Source organism: Branchiostoma floridae, chromosome 1 (genome assembly GCF_000003815.2).
Source record: "Branchiostoma floridae strain S238N-H82 chromosome 1, Bfl_VNyyK, whole genome shotgun sequence".
NCBI lineage: Eukaryota > Metazoa > Chordata > Leptocardii > Amphioxiformes > Branchiostomatidae > Branchiostoma > Branchiostoma floridae.
This window is the reverse complement of record NC_049979.1, coordinates 15,180,539-15,208,333: the sequence shown is the minus strand read 5'-3', so window position 1 is coordinate 15,208,333 and position 27,795 is coordinate 15,180,539. Positions and strand designations below refer to the sequence as shown.

The following is a 27,795-nucleotide window of genomic DNA, read 5'->3' as shown; positions in this document are numbered from 1 at the left end:
ATGATAATTTTGTTTGCTTTCTTTATATATAGCCTTATTTCTGGGTCTTTTCACATTGCCACCCCAATTCAAATAATTGTTTCTCTCATGTTTTTTAAAGAATTTATTCTGCTGTCCAACTTCATGCCTTTTTTCAGTTTCATTATGTAGCTTCATCAATGTATAGATCTTGTTCTTCTGAGACACAAAATAAGTCCACACCTTTGTGTATATTTAATACATTGAAGTAAAGAAACAGACTGTTTGCCCCTTTTCAGCATTGAGCTGTTTGAGCGAACATGTGATGACACTAAAGAGTGGATGCAAGAGAAGTTTGCAGCCCTGTCCAACGATGACCTGGGAAACAGTGTCAAAGGAGTGAAGGCGCTGCAGAGGCAGCATCAGGTAAGGACTTGTTATAGATAGGTGGACAGAATAAGCACAGATTTTAAGATTGTGCACTTTTACCTTCAGTTTGATACTATTAAGTCCTGCAAATACATGTATGCCTTTTGTCAATTATACTTGTATTTGAATTTTTTGTTGTGACTTTGTTACAGAACCTTGAGAGAGAACTGGGACCTGTAGAAGATAAGATCTCCAAGCTTCAGCTGTTGGCAACTGCGTAAGTCACTGTTAGAAGACGGAATACTTAATCAGCAGTGTCGTGCGTTTACTTCTAACCATTAACTGATATAGAGTCAGGCTGTTTATCTAGAATTGCATTTAAAAGAGTTCATGATACTTATTTATTACTTTGAATTATTTGGCCTAATTGCCTAAGAACATTCTTGCTAACAAACAAGTTGAGGAGTAGATGACTGTTACTTGAAATCTTAGTGATATAGGACTGTATTCAACATGGCCGCAGACTCTTCTGATTTGTATGGAATGTTGCAGGGTGAAGACAGCTCATCCAAGTGAGAATGCACCAATCACTCTCAAAGAGGAAAGGATTCTGAACATGTGGCAACAGTTGAAGGTTGGCAGAGTTTGTTGATTATGTATACATCAGATCCTGTTCGGGTAATTACATTCCATGTATTTTCCTTTGTGAAAATTTTTTGAGTTCATGAAGAATTCATTTAGAATTGTCAGGTGATGTGTTTGGGAAGGTTTCATGGGGACTAAAGACCTGTGCCTTGCAATCCAGGAAATGTCATGGGATATTGAACTTTTCACATCAGTGATGATAAGATTATTCTTTCAAACAGCCATCATATGGCTTCCCCATAGAGCCTTAATCATGACCTGTATTTCATTATCCTATCAACAATCATGCCTAAGTCTATTACAGGGCAATAACTACATTAGTTAGCATCATGGTCCCCTGGAGCAGGCATATAAAAGTATAAGGATTGGTTGATTGTACTGACAGAGGTGAATCACTGGTCAATGAGTCAGAATATGGGAAAATCATAGATGTTTTACTTGGAAACAACTTAAAATTTCTGTTTTTAGACAATTTCTGACAATATTACGAACTGTGTTTGTACTTTGTAGGACAAGGCAAGTCTGAGGAAAGCCCAGCTGGCACAGTCACATGACACACAGAAGTTTCAGGCAGAGAACAAGGATTTGGTGAGTGTTAGAGAGTCTTTTCTTCTCGATGTACAAATTACTGTAAAGAACCTTTCATAACTCATAACTATGAAACAAGAGTAAGAGAAGCTCTGTTATATGTGTGAATCAGTCATGCTGGCCATAGCTGGACAATGAGGATTGTCATACATGATTTGGATGATACCATGATTACCATATTTCATAATACTGTTGACCTACACATCAAATTATATATGCTTGACACTTTTTTAAAAACTTAGATGTCATGGTTGAGCTCAGTGAAAGAACAGCTGAAAAGTGAGGAGCTGGCCAGAGATGTGCTGCATGCAGAGGAGCTGATCAAGCAACACCAGGAACTGAAGGATGACATTGCAGCTCACCAGGACAGGTCTGTAGTCCAAATTGTTACACAGTCCTTTGTAAATAGACTTGTTATTTGGTCCCTTCTTTGCTGTTCCAGCTAAGAATACTGGAGTGGAGAAAAGGCTCTTTTCAGTCCCAGAATGTTGTGATAACATTGGATTTTAAGTGTAATCTTCCTTTGTCCTGACAGTTTCAAAGAGCTGCAGCGTCTGGGAGAGCGGCTGCTGAGGAAGGCCCCGACCAATCGTGACCTGCGCAGGAAGGTGGAGCTGCTGAAACAGGAGCAGCAGAACCTGCAGGCAGCCTGGAGCAGCAGGGAGGAGCAGCTGCGAGACTCACACGAGCTGCAGGTGCGGTTATTTTTTATGAGTTCGTTACTTGATTAAGGTATATCAAGCAATGTATGATAGAAATTTTATATGGGGGCAAGATGAAACATAAGGCCGTTATGATAGCGGTATATTATTCTAATAGAAATTTGATAACGGGGTAAGATGAGACATTATATTATAGGCTAGTAGCAAAATTGAATCCCACCATATTCAATCAAACTCTTTTTACATGTTGTTTTTCCAGTTCTGCATATTTTTTTAGATCCAAGGACCAAATCAGCATGGCTTGAGGTGTGATGTCAGTGGCGCAATAGTTGAACAAATGTTATTTTTCAACATATTCTTTTTTTCTTCCAGCTGTTTCATCGAGAGGCAGACCAGATTGACTCTGTCACTGGCAGCCATGAGGCATTTCTGGAGTTTGATGAATTGGGGGTATGTTTAATCAGTTACCTGTCCTGTTTGAACATTTATTTCTGGATTAAAAGTATAATCGGCACACCTCTCACATGTATGTTTCATAGTTTGAGTCATTTTGTGCACAAAGTAATGTACACTCAAGCTAATGAAAAAAAAATGGTGAAAATCTGTTCAGCAGTAATAGCAACTTAAATCTTGATATTTGTCTATTGTACCCCCAGAGTACAGTGGACAGTGTGCAGGGGCTGCTGAAGAGACATGAGGAGTTTGAACACACCCTACAAGTACAAGACGAAAGGATCAACACCCTGAATGACATTGCCAACAAACTAATACAGGCCAGACACTATGCCAGCAGACAGTAAGTCTTATCACAATATCAGTCATTCCACCCACTGGCAATGCTTTATTATTAAGAGTTGTATTTTGTATTCAGTTTTCCTGGACTGTTATTAGTGCATCCGAACTTTTGTTATAAGTCACCAGTCCTTGAAACTTTGAGTCATCTGGACAAATTTTTAAGTTGAAGGAGAACTATCAGTCATTTACCAAATATCTGTGCATGACTTCCAGGATTGATCAGAAGAGAAACCAGGTGGTGGAGAGAAGGAAGAAGGTGAAGGGCAAGGCCAAGGACAGACGAGCAGCTCTCCAGGCATCTCTGACGTACCAGGAGTTCCTCAGAGATGTTGAAGAGGTATAATTCTGTTCTCTTTCATTATCATCTGGTGACCATGATTTTATTTTGTCTTTAAGGCCATATTGTATAAAGGGAATTGATTATACAGCAGTATAAAAGCATATAATTATGTCATGTTTATTTTGTAATAAACTATGTCACTCCACCCACCCTAGCTGTCGCAGTGGATCAGGGAGAAGTACAAGGCAGCTACAGACGAGTCGTACCGAGACCTGACCAACCTGCAGGGGAAACTACAGAAGCATGAGGCCTTTGAGGCTGAGCTAAGAGCAAACACTGAACGACTAGATAGAGCCAACCAGGTCAGTGAGAAACAATTGTCACCTTATGGGTTTAGGTCTCACCGTGGTATTTTTTGTATCAGTAAGATCACAAGATGTGTTTTGTCAATAAAGATGTGATCACTGCATACTCAAAATTGTAACATTGTGCTACAGGCTGGAAAGGCCCTGGTTGCAGAGAGACACTATGCCAGGAAGGAGATTCAGGAGACACTGAGGGACCTCAACACACAGTGGGCAGATCTGTATGACAGGTATGTGGTATAATCTCCCTTGAGCTTCAGCTGTATCCAGCAATGCCTTTGTGACTGGAGTAACCAGCTTTGTGACTGGAGTAACTAGCATGTCTTACAAAAAGGACTTGTTTGTGCAGCACAATAGTAGCAGCTGAACACCATGTTAATACCTATCTTACATGTAGCACTTAAAATAAATAAGATGCTTATGTCTCCCCCTCCCCCCAGGTCATCAGACAAGGGTGTGAAGCTGCGCCAGGCGGCCCAGCAGCAGCAGCTGAACACCCTGCTGAGGGAAGCCCAGGACAGGATGGATGAGATGGAAGTACTGCTGGGTGTGCAGGACCTCGGCAAGGACCTCAGGGGAGCAAGGAATCTCCTCAAGAAACACCAGGTGATTTTGTGTACCCATCACTTCAAGCTTTGATTTCAACAGCAACATTTCCATGCAAATCAGGGATCCAAACATACATCAAAAGTAGAACACCTGACCTTGTAGTATAGCAGTTCAGCTGGATTGTTGCTGACTAGACCATTTTAAGACAGCTAGGTGTAGACAATAAAGATAGACTCATATCTGTATAGCCTTTACTGAAGCCCACCCCTGTGTATCCCCAGGCCCTGGAACAGGAGATGTCCCAGCAGGCTGAGAAGATCCAGTCCATCGTGAGCCAGGCCCAAGCACTGGCCAGGGCGGGGCACTTTGATGCCAAGAGGATCATGCAGAACACCAAGGACTTCCAGCAGAGGTGGGTGGGTTGGTGTGATGTTGGATTCGTTGTGAAGCGATTTGTTGTCTGTGTAGATGTTTAAGTTTGAGGAAGAGCATTCACAGACAACTTTGTTCCATCTGCTGACATTGGAAAATCTCACATAAGCTTAGTGCTACTGATGTGTTAAACACTAAGTCTTGTTTATTTGACAAGTTTGTTGCATTTTTCTCCTTCAGGTTCCAGTCTCTGCAGGCCCCCATGCTGAGGAGACGAGGTGAGCTGGAGGACTCGGTCCGTCTGCAGGAGTTCCTGCGTGACCTTGATGAGGAGATGAGGTGGATTCGGGACCACATGCCGGCAGCCACATCAACGGACTATGGGAAAAGCCTGGATGCAGCTCTGAAACTACAGAAGAAACACCAGGTGTGGCATGAATCTTGTCTTACTCTTCTTAAAATATTGAAGATTAACATGATGACATGATAACTTGTCATGACATGATGAGGCATGATTACAAAAGAAATCATTACAAAAATTTGTCAGAAACAACATGCAGAATGATAGAAACAAAACAAAACGTATCTGACATCTGACATGACCAAAATAATTGGATGTCTCTTTCATTTCATTTCCTCTACTGTAACCATTAAGCAAGATATGATATTGCAAAGATGCCATTTTGGAGGGTTGTGGTTGATACTTTGTGTATCTCTGGTCTTGTTCAATCCCAGAAATTAGAGGTTGAGGTGACGGGCCACCAGCCGGTGATTGAGAAGGTTCTCGGTGAGGGACAGGACCTGATCGAGGCGCAGCATTACGCTGTGGAGGAGATTGATGGGAAGTGTGAGGAACTGAGCAGTGCCTGGGCTGAGCTGGTGGAGAGGTCAGAGGAGAGACGGGCACAACTCAGGCTGTCTGTCGAGGGGCAGCAGGTAACTTTATTATTTTGTTACATCTAAATTTTCCCTTGAGTCTTTAGATGAAAATTATAGATTATCCTTACTTCCAATTTTCTACATAGAGAACTATTGAGAGGATACTTTGGTTGCAGTTAAAATAATGTGTACGCCCTGTCACAAGTGCACCTTTGCTTCCCTTTATTTGGAGTAGATGACAAGGGAAGAAAGTAGTAGATGACTACAGTTTTTGAGATAAAATCTTATTCAGTGACATCTCTTTTAAATAACACAATGATGTTGAAATCTTGTAACAGAATAAAGTCAATATTCCAGAAAGAAAACTTTGAAATTGATGACGTAGATGTCAGAAGAGAGGAAAGTAAATGTTGAATATCTTACCTGTGATTGTCAGTTCCTGGCTGATGCCAATGAGGTGGAGAGTTGGGTTGCAGAGAAGTCCCGTCTGGCATCCAGTACAGACTATGGTAAGGATGAGGATGCAGCAGAGAAAGCCATCACCAAACACAAGGTAGGGGTTTGAATTGACTCCAGTCTAAAACGCCTGTTGTCCACATTGACAATCATGTGTGTAATCATGATGTTTATCATAAAACAAGAAATGCAATTTCATACTGCAAAGACTTTTGTCAGTTTGTGTATAGAAAGTTAGTTGTTAAAGTTAGCTGGTACTTCCTACCTTTGAAATATAATTTTGTGTTAACTGTTGAAGCATGTTCTGTACTTGCACTTTAGGATTTGCCATATTTTGCCCTACTTGTTTTATAGGCGTTAGAAGTGGACATGGCTACCTATAAGGGTTTGGTGAAACAGCTACAGCACAAGTCCCAGAAACTAAAGGAGGCTGGCCATGTCAACGCAAAGACCATTCAGGATAGACATGTAGGCATCTTTGTGCATTCCTTGATTGTGCCTATAATTGATACTACAGTCACATGTATTCATCTTGTAGGTCTGCAAAAGCAGCAATGTGCTGAATAATTTTACCTTGTGTACTATATTTAATGAACATGAGTTGAAAAAGGCATATACTCCACATACACATTTATCTAACTTTTCAACACAAAATGATACCTGTGTGTATTTGATGGTTTCACAACAAATGCTATAATACTATACTGATTTCTTGTTGAAGTCCACACCATTAGCAGATGTGTTATACTGACCAGCCTGTCTTCCTCAGTCTAACCTGGAAGGGCAGATGAAGTCCCTTGAGACACTGATGGGTGATCGCAGTGTCCATCTGGATGAGTCTAAGCAGCTCTTTGCTTACGCCCGAGAAACAGACGACCTTCAGGAGTGGATCAATGAACATCTGATGGTGGCAGCATCCGAGGACTATGGCCAGGATTATGAACATTTGCAGGTATAAGGATTGAAGATGACTAAATTTCTATCACATTAAGGTTACCTTTTGTTTGTTCATGATAATTTGTTGAACTTGTGTCAGTTATTATATATTTTACACCATGTGAAATTTTGTGGACTGTTTCTCACAGTCATTGGTTCTTTTCAAGTACATTTATAACATTTTGTCGAATGCACTTTTTGGTTTGATTATGAATCCATGTCTAATTTGACTTGTCTAATTTTGAAAAATCATTGTATGATACTTTTTTAAGTTTTGTTTTTATTTTGTGCATCTCATTATAATCTCCATCATTTACATGTACTTAAAAATATCATTTTCATCACTTTTTCATCACACTGTCAGCCTGATGATGGTATTTTTAGCAGGCTTTGGCCCCAACCTGCAGATTATGGTTCTAAGGTACTCGAGGTCTGTGGTTCAAAATCTGGCAGAGCCAGCATGTTTTTTTCTGTATCTCAACCAGATTTGAAATGTTTTCATTGCACTGAATACAATCTATAGCACAGTGTTGTGTAATGGGGCACTAAGGTAAACATTGTACATTTAAAAGCACTTAGTTAGGTGTGACTTGGTTGACTCATATTTAGCATCAGTAACTTTTTCTATCTTACCCTTCTGCATGGTGCTCTGTCTTTTTCAGCCAGCATGTCATAGACATCTGATCTACATATGCAACTTGTAATACCATTGACAACTTTCTACATACATACATGTACATGTAGTAAATCGCACTGCATTGAATTTTGTATTGACTGGACATACACCATACTTTTGTGATGTCTCTGCAGGTCTTGCTGTCAAAGTTTGAGGATCTGAAGCACAAGATGGGTCAGGGTCAGCGCAGATTTCAGCAGTGTGAGAGGAACGCTACCCGGCTGGTAGAGATGATTAACACCTACTCACCTGCCATTCAGGAGAGACAGGAGGGACTCAGGTGAGGGGTAAAGGGTAGGGTAAGGGTCAGAGTTAGCACTGGTTCTAGCAGTGTGAGAGGATTGCTGCGTGGTTAGTAGAGATGAACAACACCTACTCACCTGCAATTCAGGAGAGACAAGAGGGACTCAGGTGAGGGATAGGGTCAGGGTAAGGGTTGGGTTAGCACTGGTTCTAGCAGAGTTGGAGGAACGCTGCCCTGCTAGGAGATCTAGAAACTAACAACAACTACTCACCTGCCATTCAGGAGAGACTCAAATCAGGGTCAGAACTCCAGCAGGAACAGTATCAGATTTTCATGATAAGCCTTGGCTGAAGAAACAAAGTTTAACATTGAGAAGAATGTAAACACAGCTTCTGTTCCCCTGTCCATAGAGAGTCCTGGACCCTGCTGCAGGAGCACACCAAGGCCAGGGAGGAGAAGCTGGTGGCTGCGGAGGAGATCCACAGGTTCAACAGAGATGCAGCTGAGGCTATGAGCAGGATACAGGTGGGTTTGGGTATTCAGTATCTTGATGACCTGTAGAGGCTTGTCAAGGAACTTGATTAACTATGATATGTGGAAAATGACGTTTTGTTCTCATCAAAGAAACACAGTAAACAGAGAGGTTGTTTCTGATTTACAGGAAAAGTATGCAGCCATCCCAGATGACCTGGGGAGGGACCTGAACACTGTTCAGAGCCAGCAGAGGAGACACGAAGGGTTTGAGAATGAACTGGTGGCACTGGAGGCACAGGTAAGAACAACTGCAATTAGTCTTTGTAAAATTGAATCATTTTTGTGTGTTTATGTCTGACTTGGCTACATACATCAATGGCCAAGAAAATGGAAGGTTGAGATGGCCTGCATCGGCACTCACTGAACTGTGCGGCACAGAAGAAAACCACAAGTAAACATTTCCACAAATCTGAAAAGCTCCATCATATAGTGTGTTACTGAGAATTATGCTCTGATAATACTTGTAACCTAGCCAAGCCCATGCCTTAGGTGTGTAGACCAGAGACCATCGTAAGTAATGCACCACTTGCTATACTGCCACCACCTTTCCCCCTTGTAGTTCTAGGTGCTGGAACTATCTCACCGTGTTTTAACCTTCTACTGTAGCTCCAGGTGCTGATCGATGACTCAGCCAGGCTGCAGGCCTTGTTCCCAGGTGGGAATGCAGAGCAGATTGCTGAGCAGCAGGAGGTTCTGGTGTCCAGCTGGAACGCCCTGCAGGAGAGAACCGTACAGCGCAGGGAGGAGCTTCAACAGGCTCTTGACTTCCAGAAGTTTCTGGCCTCGGTAAGAGCATCACGGACAAAAACACAATACACATTGTACTATGTCCCTAAGGAACATTTCAAAATCATGAAGTGTCTGTATCTGTATCTATATAGCCGGTATAACCGCCCTTCGGCGTAACACACCAACTTCGCACACCAGTGTCATTCCCTTAATTTTCGTCATGCTTTTTACAACATAGGTGAGAGACCTACTTGCCTGGAGCGGTGAGACCACACGAGAAATGCTGGCAGAGGAGGCGGGACGAGACGTTGCCACCACGGATGAGCTGCGGAGACAGCACGCTCAGCACAAGGTGGAGATCGACGCTCGAGAGGACAGCTTTGGTGCCATTGTGCAGGCAGGGGAGATGATGATGGAGGCTGGCCATTATGCTAAAGATGAGGCATCTGCTGATGTAAGAAAACGAGAAACAAGAAAGAAAATTGGCATTCCTTATATAGTATACCTCCATGGTTCTTCATTTTGAGGGTAAGGAAAGAACCTTACTGACTTTCCTCCCTGCCTTAGATCCAGGAGAAGGTTCAGCAGGTGGTTGAGGAGAAAGGGAAGCTGCTGCAGACGTGGGAGGACCACAGGAAACACCTGGATGATGCCTACAACCAGCAGGTGTTCAACAGGGATGCACAGCAGCTGGACAGGCTCAGCAGTGAACAGGAGGTACAAACAAAGTTTCATTTAACTGTATTGATTTATCAAGAATAATATCTAATATTACATTTGTCAAGCATTTGAGGTAGCACTGCTGGCTTGGGTGTCCACAGTTAGTGATAGCACATAAAAGTTGACTTTATGAAGTCCCTTTTAGTCCATACTCCCATAGTAATTTTAACAAAGTGTAGTGCATTCAGGTATGGCTACCCTCAAGCAGAGGACCAATAGCTGAAATTAAGAATGTAAAGGAATTTGTAAGTCTACAAGCTGTGAAAATCTGGTGTGAGCCTAGAGTCAATAGTTTCTGCATCAAAATCACCTTTACACTGCAAATCAATGCCAGTAAGTAAGAGAAAAGCAATTCAGCACCATGGACATTCAGCACCAAGGACAGAGTATGGTTAACTTGCACCCTCAACATTACATTGTGAGCATTTGTAGTCTTTTTATGGTCAGAATTGCTGTCATTATTCACACTGCAGTTTAGTATTCTTGTAGATAATAGACCCCCCCATCTAATACAGATTTAGAATAGTGTGCAGTGCCATAGACAAGGGAGGAAGATAAAGTGTCAGAGTTAGTCTGCTAATCTGACTGTATCTGACAGAAAGAGCAGATAAATGTCAGACTGCCCTACAATCTGTGTGTCCTGACCCCAATCTATAAACCTCCACCACACAGGTGCACCTGAGGAGTAGTGAGCTTGGCAGTACTGTGGAGCAGGTGGAGAGGCTCATCAAGAGACATGAGGCCTTCCAGAAACTGCTGGCAGCCCAGGAGGACAAGGTGTGTGGTTTTTCGTTTATGCATATGTGTGCCTTTTATATCTGCTCCAGGACCTGCTAAATCAGATGTCCTGATTTGTGATGCCTAGGGTGGAAAGTTACATTGTGCACTAGGGAACACTCTTCTTGTCATTTCCTTGTTTTTCTGTAAGCCTTTGTACACATTTCATCCCCTTACTGGTAACTCCCTATTGTCATGTAACCCCACCCTTCCCATGCTTCTTCCTGATCCATCCCATGCAATTGTATAGTCCTCAAACTTACCATCATTTGTCTGCATGCAACTAATCACACTATGGTGCATTCAGAAGTTAACCATACAATGAAGAACTGTTGTAGGACTATTGTGTAGATATATCACACTGTACTAACCCATGCATGCCATGATGTCTGCACAAATGTTAGGTTGTTGCCTTGCATGAGCTTGCTGCCAGACTTCTCGCAGAGGAACACTTTGACTCAACCAACATCAAAGACACCCTGGTTAGAGTCATGGAAAGGTAACAGTCTCATCTCAATGCAGAATCAATATCGTGTTGTCATACTGTTTTTATCTTTTTTTGTCTATACACTATTTTGCTTGCTTGTGCCATAACCAATACATTTTTGGAACATGAATCGATATATTTTGGAACTTGATATGTTTCATGATACATTAAATGTCGGTAGGTTAATGGAGTCTATTCTTCATTCTTTTCATGTGGTTTTCTATATATTCGTGTACCTGCATGTATGCCCTATGTCAAGTGCTTTGGCAAGATTTTATATTTGAATCATGATGAGGTTGTTTATAAATATCATCCACAGGAGAGCCAATGTGAAGGAGGCAGCAGCAGAGAGAAGACGGAAGCTGGGTGACTCCATGCTCTATGTGCTCTTTAACCGGGATGTCATTGAGGTAATGTTTGTTCCTTTTTTAACTGATCACTTGTTCATTACAAACTATATTGATTCAGAATCAAAAGAACAAGAAGTGCTTTATAGCATTTACTGATAGAGGTCTACTAAAAGACAAAATCTGTGCTCCATGTTACTTTAAAAGGTCAGAACATTTATTGGTGAATTCCTACTCTACAGCCTAATCTATTCGATCCCTTTCCAGGAACATAAGCTCATACATTGCTGTGCATGGGTCAGTATGACATCTGCAAAGCATAGAAAATGTAAGATAATGGAATGCATATTGTTTATCCAAAAGGTTGAGGGCTGGATATCAGAGAAGCTCCAGATCGCGACAGACGAGTCGTACCGCGACACCACCAGTCTGCAGGACAAGATGGCCAAGCTGAAGAAACACCAGGCCTTCGAGGCTGAGATCACTGCCAACAGGGAGAGGATCAACAGGATCAAAAAGGTAGAGGGCTCCTCAGCTTGTGTTATAAAATGACATGCCAGTGAATGACATACCAAGATTAGAGCAATATTATCATTTATTCTTGCAGGCTGTAATTTTAAAGCTTACTTCATAATCTTATGAACCTTTACGGAGAAGAAAGGATGCATAGAAGAATGAAAAAAAAAGGCCATGAGTAAACAAAGTCTGTATTCCTTTCGTTGAAAGATGTATTTACAATGATACCCCACAGCAAGGAGACCAGCTGGTGTCCAAGAACCACCATGCCTCTGTTGAGATCAAGCGCAGGGCTGCCGCAGTCCTACGGGCGTGGCAGGAACTCCTGCAGGCGTCTGCAGCCCGAGGGAAGGGCCTGGAGGAGGCACGCGATATCCTGGAGTTCACACAGCAGGCTGACCAGGTCATCCAGTGGGTCAAGGAAAAGGTCAGTTTGGGTCTTTTGTGCTTAGTAGTTTGATTGGAAAAGATAAAGACAGTTAAGTACTGTGAATACATCATTCTCAACTGTCAAGTCACTTGGGGTTGTCATAGTAACATAAACAGCACTTGGATTGCATGAACTTTTTACAATCATTATGATTTGTTTTTAAGTACTTATTTTTGTTTATACTATGTTTTAGGAACTGTTGGTATCAGCTGGAGAATTGGGCAGGGATTATGAACACTGTCTGGAGCTGCAGAAGAAACTGGATGACTTTGGCTCGGTAAGTACCACTGACCTTTTGAGAATCATTAATAATTTTTTGTAATATATATACATAACACTGAATATAGATACAGAACACTGAATATAGATACAGAACACTGAATATAGATACAGAATACAAACTTCCTGGCAAGAATGACATGATGGCTGCTTTGAGACCAATAAAAAGACAGACAATCAGCTTTTACTTTGTTCCAATTTGCCACTGAAGGAAATAGGATAACACAACTGTTACAGTGACTAAACTACATGATGACCAATGACGTTTGATTCACCAGCCACCTGATAAGTAACCCAATCAGCTAAGCCTCAGCTGCTGCCATGCACTGTCTATGTATATGTGTAATGATTCTTCCCTCATTTTAAACTTAACAGGATCTGACTGTAGATGATGCAAGGATCAAAAGTGTAAACAAGCTAGCAGATCGGCTGGTACTACAGGCCAAACTGGACACCAAGGACGTGCTGGACAAAAGAAAAACCATGAATGAGAGGTAAGAAAAAACTCTGTGCTCATTTCTGGTTTTCCTGTCCCTTGTTCCTCCTCATTATACATGTTGTACACACTTTTTAGTTTTGAAAGAAAATAATCATTTGAATCTACATGTACCTTTAGAATACAAGTAACAGTTATTTGAATGGCATTGATCACATCTGTTGAAGGTCTAGTAAAATCTAGGTCACCAACCAAGACCAGAATTGTTTTTCTCCCAGCTGTTGCAGGGATATGGCTCCACTGGTAGACATCTTATTAATCTCAGGAACCTGAATCATATAGCCAATAGATAATCCAGTGCATTAATGAACCATTTTGTTAGTTGAGCTTTATATTGTATACGCGTAAATGTAATTGGAAAGTCCTGTTTGTTTTGACATTTCACAAATTTGTATAAGGTGTTTCAATAGACATGGATTCAACTTTCAATGACTCCTCTTATTAGTACAACCCCTAGTGATATTATGCAATTGGGCATTAGAACTTTGATGAATGAAATTCAAACCCCTAACCCTGTTCTGGATTGCTAACCACTAGACCTGTTCCTCCCATGGTCAGGTGGAATAACCTGCAGGAGGCCCTGAAAGCCTACAGAGTCAGGCTGGCTGGTGCACTGGAGGTCCATGCTTTCAACAGGGACTGTGATGACACCAATGATAGAATCAAGGAAAAGGTAAGGATATCATCTTCAGTTTGGGGTGTTAAAAAGTCCTCATATTGTTTTATTAAGGCCTTGTCAATTTGTTTTAGAATTTCCAATTCCAACTAGACTACATTTGCAGGTAACTGACATGCTATTCAAATTCTTAGACTGTCAAAGAAGTAAATTATTCCTTGAACAAGTGACCTTATCATTGCAGTCATTATAGTTTCTCACCCAGCTATCTGCCTCTTGTTTCAGGAAAAAGCCATGTCCAGTGAGGACTATGGAAAAGACCTAGCTTCGGTGGAGTCACTCCAAAGAAGACATGAGGATATGGAGAGAGACATGACGGCCATAGTGGCAAAACTAGAGGTACTGACTAATAAACAATGACATGCTGCTGATACATGTCGTACAAAGTACTTTCAAATTGACAAATTATACCTTTTGCATGTTTCAGCTGTACTGATGGATTACCTCATAGTGTGAAAGGTTAGGACCCAGTAATGCATCAATCTACCTGATTAAAGACTAATTCATCATAACTAAGGAGATAATTTGTTATCATTGGCTTGTCAATCGTGGTCACCTATCCCAAAGAAGAAGAATTTGTTCATGATTATAAAGTGTTATGTCCTTTATGCTAATCTAAAGACATATGATTCATTCATCAATCAAAGTTTGACAACTCAGAATCAAGAAAATGATGACGCATAAAGAAAATTGTGATTTAACATAATCATATCTGGTATGAAATACAGACTAACAAAAGTCTGAATTCTTTAATTCTGGCGTGTTTTCATGTAGATCATGCTCAGTAGTTTTATTAAATGAACATTGTTACTGTTATTTTTTCACACAAGGAGAGTCCACATGAAAGTCCACCTTAGTGCAGTTGTTTTGTCATCATTACTGCCGATAACTGGTCTATCATTATGATGTAGGCACTTGGGACTGAGGCTGAGACACTGGTACACAAACAACCCAACATGGCAGAAGCCATACAGCAGAAACAGGTGGAAGTTATCGAGAACTGGGAGAAACTGAACGACCATGCTGAGGCTAGGTATACTGAAATGCTATTCTTTTCCGTTACCTGTTAGTGTTGACGGGAGACCTGGCGCATCCCCGTCTTGTAATTAGCCATACGAAAGGGTATGTCACCCCGTAAGGGGCGGTATAACCCCGTCGTGTATAAACATGTGCGAACATTTGTGATCACGTCGACCGATGATGATGATGATGATGATGTTAGTGTTACTCTTCTAACTATAGACAGAGAATTGTGATATACTTGTATCAAGTCTGTTCTGAGAGTTACATGTAGTTGTTAGCTGCTTTATCTTTGTACTGACCCTGCTGTATCCTGCTATTTTAGGAAGGAGAAGTTGGCTGCTTCCTACCAGCTGCAAAAGTTCCTCAAGGAATTTAAAGATCTGGTGAGCATTTTTTTCACAGCTATATTATCTTCAAATTATTACTTTGAAGAGTGAATGAGTGCAGAGCTTAAAGCAAAGTGTGACATTTGACTAACCTTGTCTCACCTGTCCAGAACACCTGGATGAGTGACATGGTGGGGAGGATGACCTCAGGTGAACTGGCCAAGGATGTGGCTGGAGCTGAGAACATGCTGGAGCTGCACAATGAGAGGAAGGTAGATAGTACCAAACTGTCTATCAAAACTTTATTTTTTTTTTTTTTTTTTGTGAAATTTGAATGAGAGAAGAACAACCAGAAAACTATGTTTCAACAAAATTGCAGGCAACTTGACTTCCTTAATGATGCATACTTGCTGTCTTAAGATATTAATGTTGACTTAAATGTATTTGATATATGATGCACATGGTGACTCTCAGGTTTCACATATCACAATTATCATATATTTTCATATGTACAAGAAAGAAATATTGTAGTTTGAATAAGTCACCCAGATTGCACTTATGAAATTGTATTTTTCTCTTCAATGTTGCTCAAGCACTCTTTTTTCATGACAGGTGGAGATAGAAGGGAGGGAAGAGTCGTTCAAGGCCCTGAGTACATTTGGAAAGGTAACAACATATTTAACAAACTATAACATGTTTAATATGCAGGTTCAGATGCAGTAGGTACTTAAAATGAACACCGTACCATTATTTGATCATATCATAAACTTTAAGTTTTTGCAAAAAAAAAACAATCAAAGGAGCAAGTTTTACAATAATCTTCTTTCCTGCATTTTATATGCTTAAGATAGCAAGAGACTACATCCACCATTATTTTTTAAAAAGCATTTACTGGCTTTGCCTTTGATACCGTAATGATCATCTTAAAGTTTTATTTTCCCTTTCCAGACCCTGATTTCTGAAGGTCACTATGCTTCAAATGACATCCAGCTGCACCTGGAAAACCTGGCAGATGCACAGGCGCACCTGCTTGACACCTGGGAGGAGCGCAACATCCTCTTAGCACAGTGCTATGACCTCCAGGTGTGACTTACTTTCATCAATTTCTAAGTAAACCAAAAATATCACCCACAATAAAAATTTTGTGATGCGACTTAGATCACAGAGTCATGTGACTATAATTTGAAGTAGAGATATCAACTTTTTAAACATTTTTAATCATGTGCATGTGCTTCTGAATTATGAAAGTCTACTAGTATAATGAACATGGAAATTCAAGGTGCCTCTTTGGTAGCAATTTACTAGGGATGAAATTAGGCCCTTTGGGACCCTTTTTGCAAAGATAAGCTTTTCATCTTCTTGATCTTAATTGGTTAGACTGACTGTAAAGTATGATTGGAAATAAGTGCCTTGGAAAATGAGGGGAAGTACGTCATAATTGGTAATGTCAACTGAAAGCATCCCCTTTCATTATCTCTGGTTGGAATCAGTCGGACCATGTGTCAGATGGCTATTCTACTTTTGTATGCCTTCCTGAAATATTCATACCTGTATTGATTATGTGCAGTGCTTTAGGGAAATATTTCAATTTACATGTTTCCAGGTCCTGTTCCTGTATTGTCTCTGATTATTAACGACTCTGACTGTATGTTAGTAGATATGACTGTAGAGTCATTGTCCTCTGTCCTGGTAGCATTGTTCAGCCACTTGGATCAAGCCTCACAATATTGAATATTTAGATGACATTCATACCTGTTTCACCAAGAAAGGGAAATCTTGATCCTTATACTTACAACAGATGGGTACTAATGTGCAAAAGCACTTGCACTTCTGTCAAGTTGCCTCTAGTCAAGTGGTAGTCAGCCCTTCATCAGATTCCTTTACAATGACTGAATGAGACAGTATATCATTTTGTTAACTATTTAGAAATATGTACCAAAACAATAGGCTGATATTCCTCAAATTTGATTTGTTAAGAGGATGTCATCCTTCAAATTGTGTTTGTGTGGGTTTGAGAGTCTGCTTCAGTCATGCCAAAGGATGTTCAGTACAACTTCTGTCTTGTAGTGAAGTCTGTCTGAAATATGGCATGTCAGCAGCTTTTGTAGTAGTACTGTGACTGGCATTGCAGCTAAGCAACTCTCTGTGTCCACCTGACACCTTATTCATCATAGCGATAAGATTCATTAAATATTCATGGGTCTACAAAATGTAAAGGAATGCAGTGTCTGTGGAAAATGTCTCAATGAATACATGAACAGTATTACTAATAAGCTGTATGCATTCTGAAAATAACTATTTTCAGATCACCCGTAAAAGTCTGACTTTGTGTAAGCTTTGCTTACAATTAGGTAGTTTATGGATTTCTGTGTTATGCATATCTGATTAGATGTCAGGTCATAATTGATCTCCCAAAGTTTTGTTCTTGAAGACATAATCATTAATTATTCAATGCTAATGAAATTCCTCCACCTGCCGGAAAGAGTATGGCCTATATTCTGGCCCATTTTATGACTGTGAATAAGAACGGCTTTACTGCACTGCAAGGAGGCAGGATCATCATGATCTTATCAGAATGACGAGTATGACAGGAATTTCTTTCAGTACCAGCACCGCTAATCTTCCTTTCACTTTGTAGAAATTTTTGTTTCTGAAGAGCTTACCAGGTTCCATATCTAGCAAAGCCTGTAAGATAATTGATGCCCTGGCTAAGTTCAGACGAGTGTGTTTACTATTTCAGATGTTTCACGAGTATGCAGAACAGGGTGACACGTGGCTTGGAGGGAAGGAGGCCTTCCTCCACAATGAAGATGTTGGGGTTTGTACTTGATCATAAAGCGTTCTGACACTTTATTGATCTGTGTAACGTAATTGAGATGCCGTCATCTTTTGTTTGACAAGTCGTCTCTTTGGAGCAAGATCAATTAATTGGAGCAATTTCTATGTAATAGAAAGCCTATCCTCTATCTTAAATGGACGTTGATTTGACCACCTAGGACTCCCTGGAAAGTGTAGAGTCTCTGAACAGAAAACACGAGGGCTTTGAGAAGACCCTGGAGACACAGATTGAGAAGCTGGAAGTGTTGCAGCAGTTTGCAGGCCAGCTGACGGAGGCGGGGCACTATCAGTCAGACAAGGTGCAGGAGAGGTGCAAGCAGGTCATGGAGAGGTGGGTCAGACTTGGCTAACCTAAATGTGATTTTCTATGCTTGTGCAGCCTTTGCCATATTCCACAATTTCACCAATAAATGGAGTTAAGAAGTAATCTACATCTTGTCAGGCTTTCTGATTTTTAAAGTTACTTCAAATTGTTGAAGCCCCTGGGGACATAGTATAGTCTGTTTGACCTTGGTGAATAGTCCAAGGACATGATTGATTTACAGCTAAGCTCTTGAAGGATGTGGGATTAAAGAAAGGTGTATGGTTGCCAGCCTTGATGTATCATGAAAACTGGAGACTCTCTGTTACATTTCAAATCTATTCATCCATTTAGCTGCAAAATAACACACAGGGAGATCTGCCCAACTAGCAGTGAGTGAGCGAGATCACAGATTTTTTGCAACCTTTCTAATTCAATTTGTTATTCGTGATTACAGGAAGGAGCAGTTGAAGCAAAGAGCCAGTGGGAGGAAGAAGAGACTGGAGGAGTCCAAGGCTCTGCACCAGTTCCTCAGGAACACTTATGAGGTACAGCTGCTCAGGCATCTGTTGTTGTCAGGCAGAAAATCGATGGGCAAGAAAAGTCTTTAATTATTCATGGCAGGCTTGTTTAGATCTGTAGTGATGTCTGGAACAGGTTTATCTCCTTTTTAATGTTTATAGTGTCTGTTGTAAAATATGTTATTATCAACAGTTACTATTTTTGTTTTGGTAATGACATTTTGTTGACTGTTGAATTTCAAATCTAAAGGCCTTAGTTAAAAAAAAATTACTGTGAACTTTTCTGAAAATCACTCTGAAAAGATTTAACGGCACTGAACTTTAATCCAACACATTCCAACAAATTCTAAACTGAACCATGAATAAACAAGCGGGCTTTAGCGCATTCTGGAAACTGTTTAGTGCATTGTTTACTATGTTTCCCCGGCCATTGCTACACACGCATTGGTCTGCCACTTTCTGTTGTGTCGCGAGAAAATAACATTTCAAAGACAGTGTAACTGATAGCAAGTCCTTTGGGATTCTATTCCCAGTGGAACTTTAATCCAACACAATAATATAACAAGGCTGTTTATCTATGGATTTCATATTTACAACGACAAATTAGTATCAATCGGCAGGCACTTACTCAAGGTTAAATTGGCAAATCGGCATGTCAGTAAACTGCTGATAGCAGCGATCAAAACACGGCCCGAAAATACATCAACCAGCGGCAAATCCGTTCTGCTGTTCCACTACACAGTTATGACGTTCTATGAAACTTTTCATCCGTTGTTTGGTCAGCAAATGGTGGCAAAATACGTTGTTTGTGAATGGTTCCCCAAAAATATCCCCGCAAAACACAGTACAAACTCCCTACAGCACGTCCCCCATGTGGGGCTGTAATAGTATCGCCAGTGAGATCCGTCCTACTGGCCTTTGGATGTGATCACTTTCAAAAATAGGGGTGAAGGGGCGTGCTGAAATATGATTCAAAATGGCACGTGTTCGGATTTCCACTGAATTTGCGTAACAAAGCCTGGCCCTGTACTTTAAAGAGGGATACTTCAAGGCATGTTGGTTGTGTTGGATGGACAGTTTATTGATATTTCACTATATTTACTGTCATGATGATTGTGTAATGTGAGGACGAAGAGTAGGGTTGCTTGAAATTACAATCGCTGCCCTCTTCCCACGGCTTGATTAACAGCATGAAAACATACCAGAAGATTGATTAACTTGTCACTGCAACATGCGATCTTTGTGAGCTCAAACTTACAAGGTTTTAAGTCGTATACCTTACTGGTCTTGTAAAGCACTCAAAAGAATTTGCAAACCGGAGCTAGTTTTTGACTGACAGATGGGTTCTGAAAAGTGTTGGATTAAAGTTGCGTTGGATTAAAGTTCAGTGCCGTTACATCTGCCAAGTTAACTTATCAGAATGATATTTTCATATTGTTTCATTCCAGTGTACGTGCAGTGATCATAGCCTGTCATCCCTCTGAATCTATGTTAAGGTTATTGTCACCTTCGGTAGTTCTAAGATGAGTTTATCTTCATGAAATCTTCATGATGAATGTCAGCTTGCACAACAAGGTCATCACTCATACACTATGGTGACCTTTGGATCAAGGGATCAATACAAATGTAATTCTTCCTTACTGAATAGCACTGGTCTCTTGGTGGCATGAGCTGAATTGCATTTTCAAGAATGTACAGTTGCAGTTTTTATGGATGGTACAATGAACTGCAAGATTAACCCTCTATCTGTATAGCCAGTATAGCTAGCTGCCTTTTATGTAACACACCACAACAGAATACTGAAAGACAGTTGTAAGGAATGGATTCATTAGAATGTCTGTGTTGTTTGTAGGTTCTTGGTTGGATCAATGAGAAGATGCAGACTGCGCTGGATGAGTGTTACAGGGACCCCACCAACCTGCAGAGCAAACTGCAGAAGCACCAGGCATTTGAGGCTGAACTGTCGGCCAACAAGGGCAGGGTGGATGGAGTCAAGAGGGTATGTACTATTGATTGGCTTTGTCCCTTGCAAAGAAAAAGAAATTTGCTCATGCATCACTGCATTTTATTGTATTGTTCTTTGGGTCACTTTTCTGTCAATTATGAAAAATTTGAATTCACGTAAACTTCATGCCAGAAATACATTCTTTACAACATTTTTCTGAAAGTGTTATCCAATTTCCACATTTCTATTCCTTTCCACTGGTCTGGTTAGCATCAATTGAACATGTTTTCTAATAAACTTTATAGCTATGTTTTGTAATCATTTATGAATTTCCAGAAAATGTTGTTGGTTTGTCTTCTATATCATGTATTATGTGGTACTCAAATATTTTATATTCTTCTTCCTTGCTCACTTTCTATACTATGCATTTTCAAGCATGAGGAATAAACTTTAAACTGTCAGGCATATGAAAAAATCTGATCTTTTAATGCATGAATTCATATGTGACACAACTCCTATTTTATTCAGGAAGGAGAAGACTTGATCGAGGCTGATCACTTTGCTACAGCGGAGATCCAGGCAAAGGTTGTAGAGGTGGAGACTAACTGGGAGAAACTGACGGATGCCACACAGGTCCGCAGGGACAGACTACAGGATGCACATCAGGTACTGCTTCAGGAAAATCTTACCACATCTTTTTGATCTGTAATGTGTGAAAATCATCTGCCCTGGAGTCTGTACTGCTTTCACCAACACTATTGAGCACTCATACAGGTTAGTGTGGAATAATCCAAAACCTGTATTAGTGCAGTTACAAAATCAGAAATGTTTACTACAAGCAGTCCGTCTACCCCTCTCAAGGATATTGATCCCTAACAGTAGCATGAATATAGTGTTTACCACCCCTGAGAATTCAACCCCAACCTTGTGATCTACTTATCTCTGCACACCTACTTTACCCTCTGTCTTATGTATGTCCTTGCAGGCTCAGCAGTTTTTCCACCTAGTGGATGACCTGGAGTCGTGGCTGGGGGAGGTGGAGGTTCAGCTGGGGTCACAGGACTTGGGCAAGGACCTCATCTCAGTCAACAACCTCATCAAGAAACACCAGGTCAGGAACTTAGCAAGGTTCATAATGGCAAAAATGGTCAAATGCTAGGATTCACGACATTCACGAGGATTCACGGTTTTAGGAACTCTTGTGGATTATTCAGGGATCAAAATAAGCATGTCACTACCTTTGCTTACAGCAACTTGAGGCTGAGATTGGGACCCAGCAGACCAAGATGGAGGAGATCCTGACCTCAGCAGCAGCCTACAGGGACAAACAACACTTCCTGGCAGATAATATCCAGGAGAGGGCTGCAGTTATCACAGACAGGTCAGTATCACAGCTTACAGGATAATGCCTCACCTATAACAGACATGTCAAGTCAAGGGAAGGCACAGCTCATTGTTCAGCACCAAGGACAGACAGTGTTACACAGGCAGAGCCAGACTGGTTGATCTGGGGATTTCGAATTTTCTTTTGTCATTCTATTGTAAGCATTCTGATGAAAAAGACAGTGAAGACACCATGGAAGCTGTGATATTAGTATTGATATTAGTTAAATTTATCGTTTTCCTTTATGGTTGTGTTTGCTTATTTGCTTATTATACGGTATGTAGAAAGTAACAATGGTAAATTTGATGTTGATCTTGATGTCAAACTTTTCTTTTTGTTGACATATGAGCAGGGTTTACATGAACAAGACAGGTTGTGCATAAATGTGTTTGCTTATTGCCATGGAAACCAGATTCAACGGCCTATCAGAGCCCATGCAGCTTCGGCGGGATAACCTTGAGGACACGTTGGTGCTGCAGCAGTTCTACCGGGACGTGGAGGACGAGCTGGCCTGGGTGCGCGAGAAGGAGCCGCTGGCCACCTCCACCGACCTTGGGCAGAACCTCACGTCTGTGCAGAGCCTGCAGAAAAAACATCAGGTAGGGATGGGGGCATAGTCAATAGGTTTGGGGCCCATGCAGGAAAATAATGCATATCATTTTTTTTTTCTTTTTCTCTCTGGCAAAACATCACATCTTTGTAAATTGCATGGTAATATTACAATATTCAAGAACAGGAAATTCTTTGGCAAGTATGGATATCCTTGCTATGAGATAGGTATTCAAGAATACCTTTAAGGACACCCCTACTGCTCAGTATTGTTTGATGCAATATCATCAAAGCATAGGATGAAATTGACAAAATCTATATTTGACTAAGAACATTCCAGAGACCCCTGCACAGGAGATTTGTTTTACAAACTGTTTTTTCTCTATATGCTCCCTTTGCAGGCACTGGAAGCTGAGATTAGTAGTCACGAGCCGCTGGTCGATGCAGTGCTGAACACGGGACAGCACCTGATTGGTGGAGAGCACTACGCTTCAGCAGACATCCGGTCTCGTCTGGAGGACCTGATGCGTGGCATGCAGCAGCTCAGGCAGCAGACAGTCCACAGGGCAGCTCAACTGGCAGAGGCTTATGAGTTACAAAAGGTGCTTTTTCTTAATACTTTTCAAACAATGGCCATTTCAAATTCATTTCCAAGTCATTTTCCAAATATTAGTGACAACATGGTGATATCAAACAAGCGACTTACATTACTAAAATAAATATTTGTTACTAGAATAGATATCTCATGATATTTCTACTCCTGCCTACCCCACAGTTCTATGCTGAAGTGAGTGAGGCTGAGTCGTGGATGAATGACAGGAGACCTCTCCTCACCAGCACAGAATATGGCAAGGATGAGTACTCTGCACAGGTAGGAACGGTGTAACACAATCATGATGACTTCTGAGATGCTTTGTGTGTATGCAGCAGCAATGTATTATCTTACATTTAAAACTAAGCCTTGCATATCCAACATGATGTGTTACACCATGAGCTATGTTGAGTATGTGAACTGTGATACAACAAACAAGCAGACTAATATTTAAAACTAACTTGAAGATGTTTTCCTCCCCAGGCCCTGCTGAAGAAACTGGACACCCTTGACCGTGACCTGGAGGGGTTCAGGTCCACTGTGGACAGCCTGGCTGTGCTGGCCAAAAGTCTGGTCAACAAGAAACACTATGCTGCAGCCAAGATTAAGCAGAAACAGGTACTGACTGGGGTTTTCATTGGGTTTCTTTTATTTTGTTAAAATAATAGCTTTTACAAATGTGATCATTTTTTCTCATATTTGCTTATAGTTAAAAGGGATCCATCTGTGTGAAGTGTGACCAGTGTGAAGATGTTTCTCTACTGAGTTGATGCACATCATCATGTATCTACAGTGTATCCTAAATCTTAACCCATTCTTTCCTGTTTATGGCAGGCCCAGGCACAGGAGCACTTTGCTGCGCTGCAGGAGTCAGCCGCTAGGAGGCGTGCCCGACTGGTGGAATGTCACAAACTGTACCAGTTCTACAGGGAGGCCGATGAGGTCTGTGCCTGGATTAGGGAGAAGGGCACAGTTGCTGCCTCAGAGGACTATGGGAAAGACTTGGAGCATGTTCAGGTGAAGCTCAAGTTTGAATGTAATTTTCCCAACTTTTGTTTTTGTTTTATCTGAAATCTTAGCACTCAGGTATCAATTTACCACTAAACGTTTTAAAAAACATTTGCGCAAACTTACAACAATCTTTTTTTTATCTTGCAGATCCTCCAGAAGAAGTTTGCAGACTTTGTGCAGCAGGTGTCCAACAGTGAGAAGCGGGTGACCTCTGTCAGTGACCTTGGTAAAGCGCTGTGTGACGAGCAGCACACAGATGCGGCCGCCATCATCGCACGCTGCAGCGAGGTCAACCAGCAGTGGTCAGAGCTGAAGGAGATGACCCAGTCCAGACAAGAGGTCAGTTTTCTCTTGTATAGGTGTTAGTCTTGTTCAACCAATAACAACCCTGTTGTATCATACAACAGCATTGCAGGCTCAAGATTGCAGCTGGTTACATTAAAGTTTGTTCTACTTGAGCCTCACTCTAGGAATTGCTAAAAGCCATCTTATGAAAACACCTCTCCAGGCACTCTAGTTTAAGAAAACCTCAAGTTTGAAAATATCTGCATTCTAGATTGATAAGACTAAAACTTTTAATAAATGTAGCTCCTTCTGGTTCCTATTTTGAGTTGTATGAATTCTTTAAGACTTAATTTGAGTAGTCCTTTTTGCACAGCGAGACAGTTTATTGGAAAAAAATATGAGGAAAATGTCTGTATTAGCATGCAAATATTGGAGTTTGAATTGAAACATTTTTTGTTCCCTGTAGGCCTTAGATGGAGCCCGTCAGGTGCACACGTTTGATCGTGACTGTGAGGAGACCAAGAGTTGGATCCATGAGAAGGAGATGCAGCTGTCATCAGAGGACTACGGACACGACCTGGCCAGCGTGCAGGCTGCTGTCAGGAGGCACGAGGGCGTGGAGGTACCGTTCTTACTCGCACAGTTTCTGCCACTATGTCCCATATACATTGCTCACCACTTCAAGATTAATGTCATCATATTGTGAGAATGATACATGTATGAGAGGCCAAGCCCTATTGGTTCTTCCTTGCACCTACATGTATGACCAAAAGCTAAGATTTGCTCAACTCCATTTAAGTAGAAGACTTAGTACCCATTTTAATCCTGTGACATCTTTGATGGTCCTGTAATTGTTAGTGCATAGCAGACCATACTGTACTCCTGCCTCTGACCTGTCCACTCTCCACCCCATCCAGCGTGATCTGGCTGCTCTCGGTGTCCAAGTGGACAGCATCAACCGGGAGGCGTCTCGGCTGAACACCATCCTGCCTGACGCCAGGCACCACATTGACAGCAGACGTGAGGATGTCGCCAATGCCTGGAATGCACTCCTGAACAGTGCCCTGGAGAGGAAGGATCGACTTCAGCAGGCTGAGAAGCTGCAACTGTACTTCAACGACTACAGGGAGCTCATGTTAGTATAGCAACATGTATTGTCCATTAGAGTGATGTAAAAAAAATGATACCTGACACTTTACACCTTTATATAGGAAGCACATACATGTAGTAACATTACATTGATGAATTCATTACAGTTAAACCCTGCACATCTAACTTAAAGCATTGTTCATGAGCTTAGACAGTGTAAACTTCTGCCAATGTGCAGCACAGTTCCTCCATATACATGACTTGTATATCTTTATTTCACATGTTGTCTTTCCAATAGTTTATATATGCTAATAATGTGTAACTTCAAAAATAAGAGCATTAAAATATCTTGAAAGTAAAACTTGAAAGGGAGTCAGCTTTAGAAATTGAATCTTTTGAGGAAATTCAATACCTGAGATCTGAGATCTTTCCCCAAGATGTCATCAATGGTTCCCCATTCTAAGATCTACTTATTTTGTCTCAGGGCATGGACCAAAGAGATGAAGGCCATCATTTCCCGACCAGAGGAGGCTAAGGACGTGTCAGGGGTGGAAGCCATCATCGCTCGTCATGTGGAGCACAGAGCAGAGATTGACGGACAGCTGGACAACTTTGAGAAGTTTGTGCAGGCTGGACAGGCACTCATCGACAAGGGACACTTCCTGGCTGGGGAGGTAATGGTGCAAGTTATTTTATCATTCCTCGGATATCAGTATGTTAATGTTCAAGTCATGTCTTCCAGACAAAATAGACAAGTAATATCCACAGTAGTTTGGACATAATGATCGTACTGTTGTGTCCATGTTATTTTCAGTAATATATACGAAGCAAATGTCTGAGCTAAAATAACAGAATTTATATATAGAAAACATTCAAGAATGGAAGCAATCTGAATTCTTAAAAGTGAGGTTATTGACATGTTTCATTCATCATGAAAACACCTGAAGTTTTGTCTTCGATGTTGATAAGATTCTGTCAGAACTGCTGTAACGTACTGTAACTTCTACCATGCTGCAGGTGCGTGAGAAGGTGGAGCGGCTGAACACTGCTCTGGAGGGTCTCCTGCAGCTGTGGGAGGAACGCAGACAGACCTACGAGAACATGTTGGATGCACAGATGTTTAAGCGTGAGGCTGAGCAGGCTGATACCTGGCTGGACCTGAGGAAGTCTGTCGCAGCTGATGCAGACTATGGGGTCAGCATTCAGTCTAACAATGATTCGAGTCTTGTTCTGTGGTATCAAAATCTAACCATAATATCTAGTTGTAACATTGATGATCCCAGCTAACACAAGTTTCCTTGATTTTATTAAGACTACTATCAATAATGTATTTTTATCCTGTGGATGCAACTTTCTAAAGACCTTTTTCTGTTTCCTCAGGACTCAGTCAGTGCAGTGGAGGAACTTATGAAGAAACAAGAGGACTTTGAGAAAACACTAGCTGCCCAAGAGGAGAAATTTGCAGCTCTGAATAGGCTCACTATGGTGTGTGCATTCAAAAGACTACCGACAAAATGGTCCAAATTTTCTCTGAGCTGAAATGCACAAGAAAACAATAAAATTGTATATCTGTGTGGTAGACTTTTTAATCATGAAAGCAATTTGAAAAGATGGCAAAACACATTAATTTTGCATTCCCATTTACCATGTATTTTTCAATTATTTTATGCTATCATCAGTGACACAGGTGTGATTACAATACAATACTAGTATAAATCAGGAATTACAGTATAAATAAATTCAGTTTAAAGAAGTACAATATGTAATGTTTTACTGTAGACTGAACAAAGAAGTGATGAGCACAAGGCAAACCTGGCTCAGTTGCAGAGGGAGGAAGAACAACGGAAGGAACAGCAGAGGCTGGAAGAGATGAGGAAGAGGGAGCAGGAACGGATACTGGAAGAACGGCGACAGGAACAGGAGAGGAAAAAAGCCAGGGAAGAACAAGAAAGGTTGGAAGACATAAGATTAATCTTCTAATTAAGTGTCCAAATCAGGCCAAGGAACCAAAGACTGTTACCATTAAGTCTCCTTCAGGAATGCTGTATACTGCACATATCAACAATTTTTATTTGTATCTGTGTTGCATGTTAACAGTCCTCTTCATTAGCCAATGTCCATTTACACTTTGTGGTTACAGGTAAAAGCAAAAAAATTAAACTATCA

The 27,795-nt window shown here is 41.0% G+C and overlaps 1 protein-coding gene across 1 annotated transcript in view; it reads left to right on the top strand.

Annotated features, from left to right (window-relative positions):
* LOC118423381 (spectrin beta chain, non-erythrocytic 5-like) overlaps positions 1–27,795 on the top strand; it is a gene marked incomplete in the record, with an annotated part of 64,603 nt that overhangs the window by 29,007 nt on the left and 7,801 nt on the right. The window contains 57 exon segments of the mRNA XM_035831502.1: positions 258–384; positions 540–604; positions 880–961; positions 1,483–1,560; positions 1,803–1,930; positions 2,096–2,255; positions 2,595–2,672; positions 2,879–3,018; positions 3,231–3,354; positions 3,513–3,659; positions 3,795–3,892; positions 4,103–4,268; positions 4,493–4,623; positions 4,824–5,010; positions 5,319–5,519; positions 5,899–6,015; positions 6,273–6,386; positions 6,688–6,870; positions 7,665–7,810; positions 8,185–8,299; positions 8,436–8,546; positions 8,915–9,094; positions 9,276–9,479; positions 9,605–9,754; positions 10,430–10,534; positions 10,939–11,033; positions 11,341–11,431; positions 11,732–11,887; positions 12,120–12,311; positions 12,508–12,591; positions 12,969–13,087; positions 13,648–13,762; positions 13,991–14,104; positions 14,677–14,798; positions 15,111–15,171; positions 15,285–15,386; positions 15,727–15,780; positions 16,063–16,197; positions 17,855–17,932; positions 18,111–18,283; positions 18,711–18,801; positions 20,627–20,773; positions 21,248–21,385; positions 21,705–21,830; positions 21,970–22,100; positions 22,516–22,702; positions 23,054–23,254; positions 23,428–23,523; positions 23,728–23,862; positions 24,079–24,261; positions 24,403–24,594; positions 25,007–25,162; positions 25,458–25,675; positions 26,114–26,303; positions 26,647–26,823; positions 27,010–27,114; positions 27,409–27,581. Coding sequence (XP_035687395.1) covers positions 258–384; positions 540–604; positions 880–961; positions 1,483–1,560; positions 1,803–1,930; positions 2,096–2,255; positions 2,595–2,672; positions 2,879–3,018; positions 3,231–3,354; positions 3,513–3,659; positions 3,795–3,892; positions 4,103–4,268; positions 4,493–4,623; positions 4,824–5,010; positions 5,319–5,519; positions 5,899–6,015; positions 6,273–6,386; positions 6,688–6,870; positions 7,665–7,810; positions 8,185–8,299; positions 8,436–8,546; positions 8,915–9,094; positions 9,276–9,479; positions 9,605–9,754; positions 10,430–10,534; positions 10,939–11,033; positions 11,341–11,431; positions 11,732–11,887; positions 12,120–12,311; positions 12,508–12,591; positions 12,969–13,087; positions 13,648–13,762; positions 13,991–14,104; positions 14,677–14,798; positions 15,111–15,171; positions 15,285–15,386; positions 15,727–15,780; positions 16,063–16,197; positions 17,855–17,932; positions 18,111–18,283; positions 18,711–18,801; positions 20,627–20,773; positions 21,248–21,385; positions 21,705–21,830; positions 21,970–22,100; positions 22,516–22,702; positions 23,054–23,254; positions 23,428–23,523; positions 23,728–23,862; positions 24,079–24,261; positions 24,403–24,594; positions 25,007–25,162; positions 25,458–25,675; positions 26,114–26,303; positions 26,647–26,823; positions 27,010–27,114; positions 27,409–27,581 — 7,674 coding nt within the window.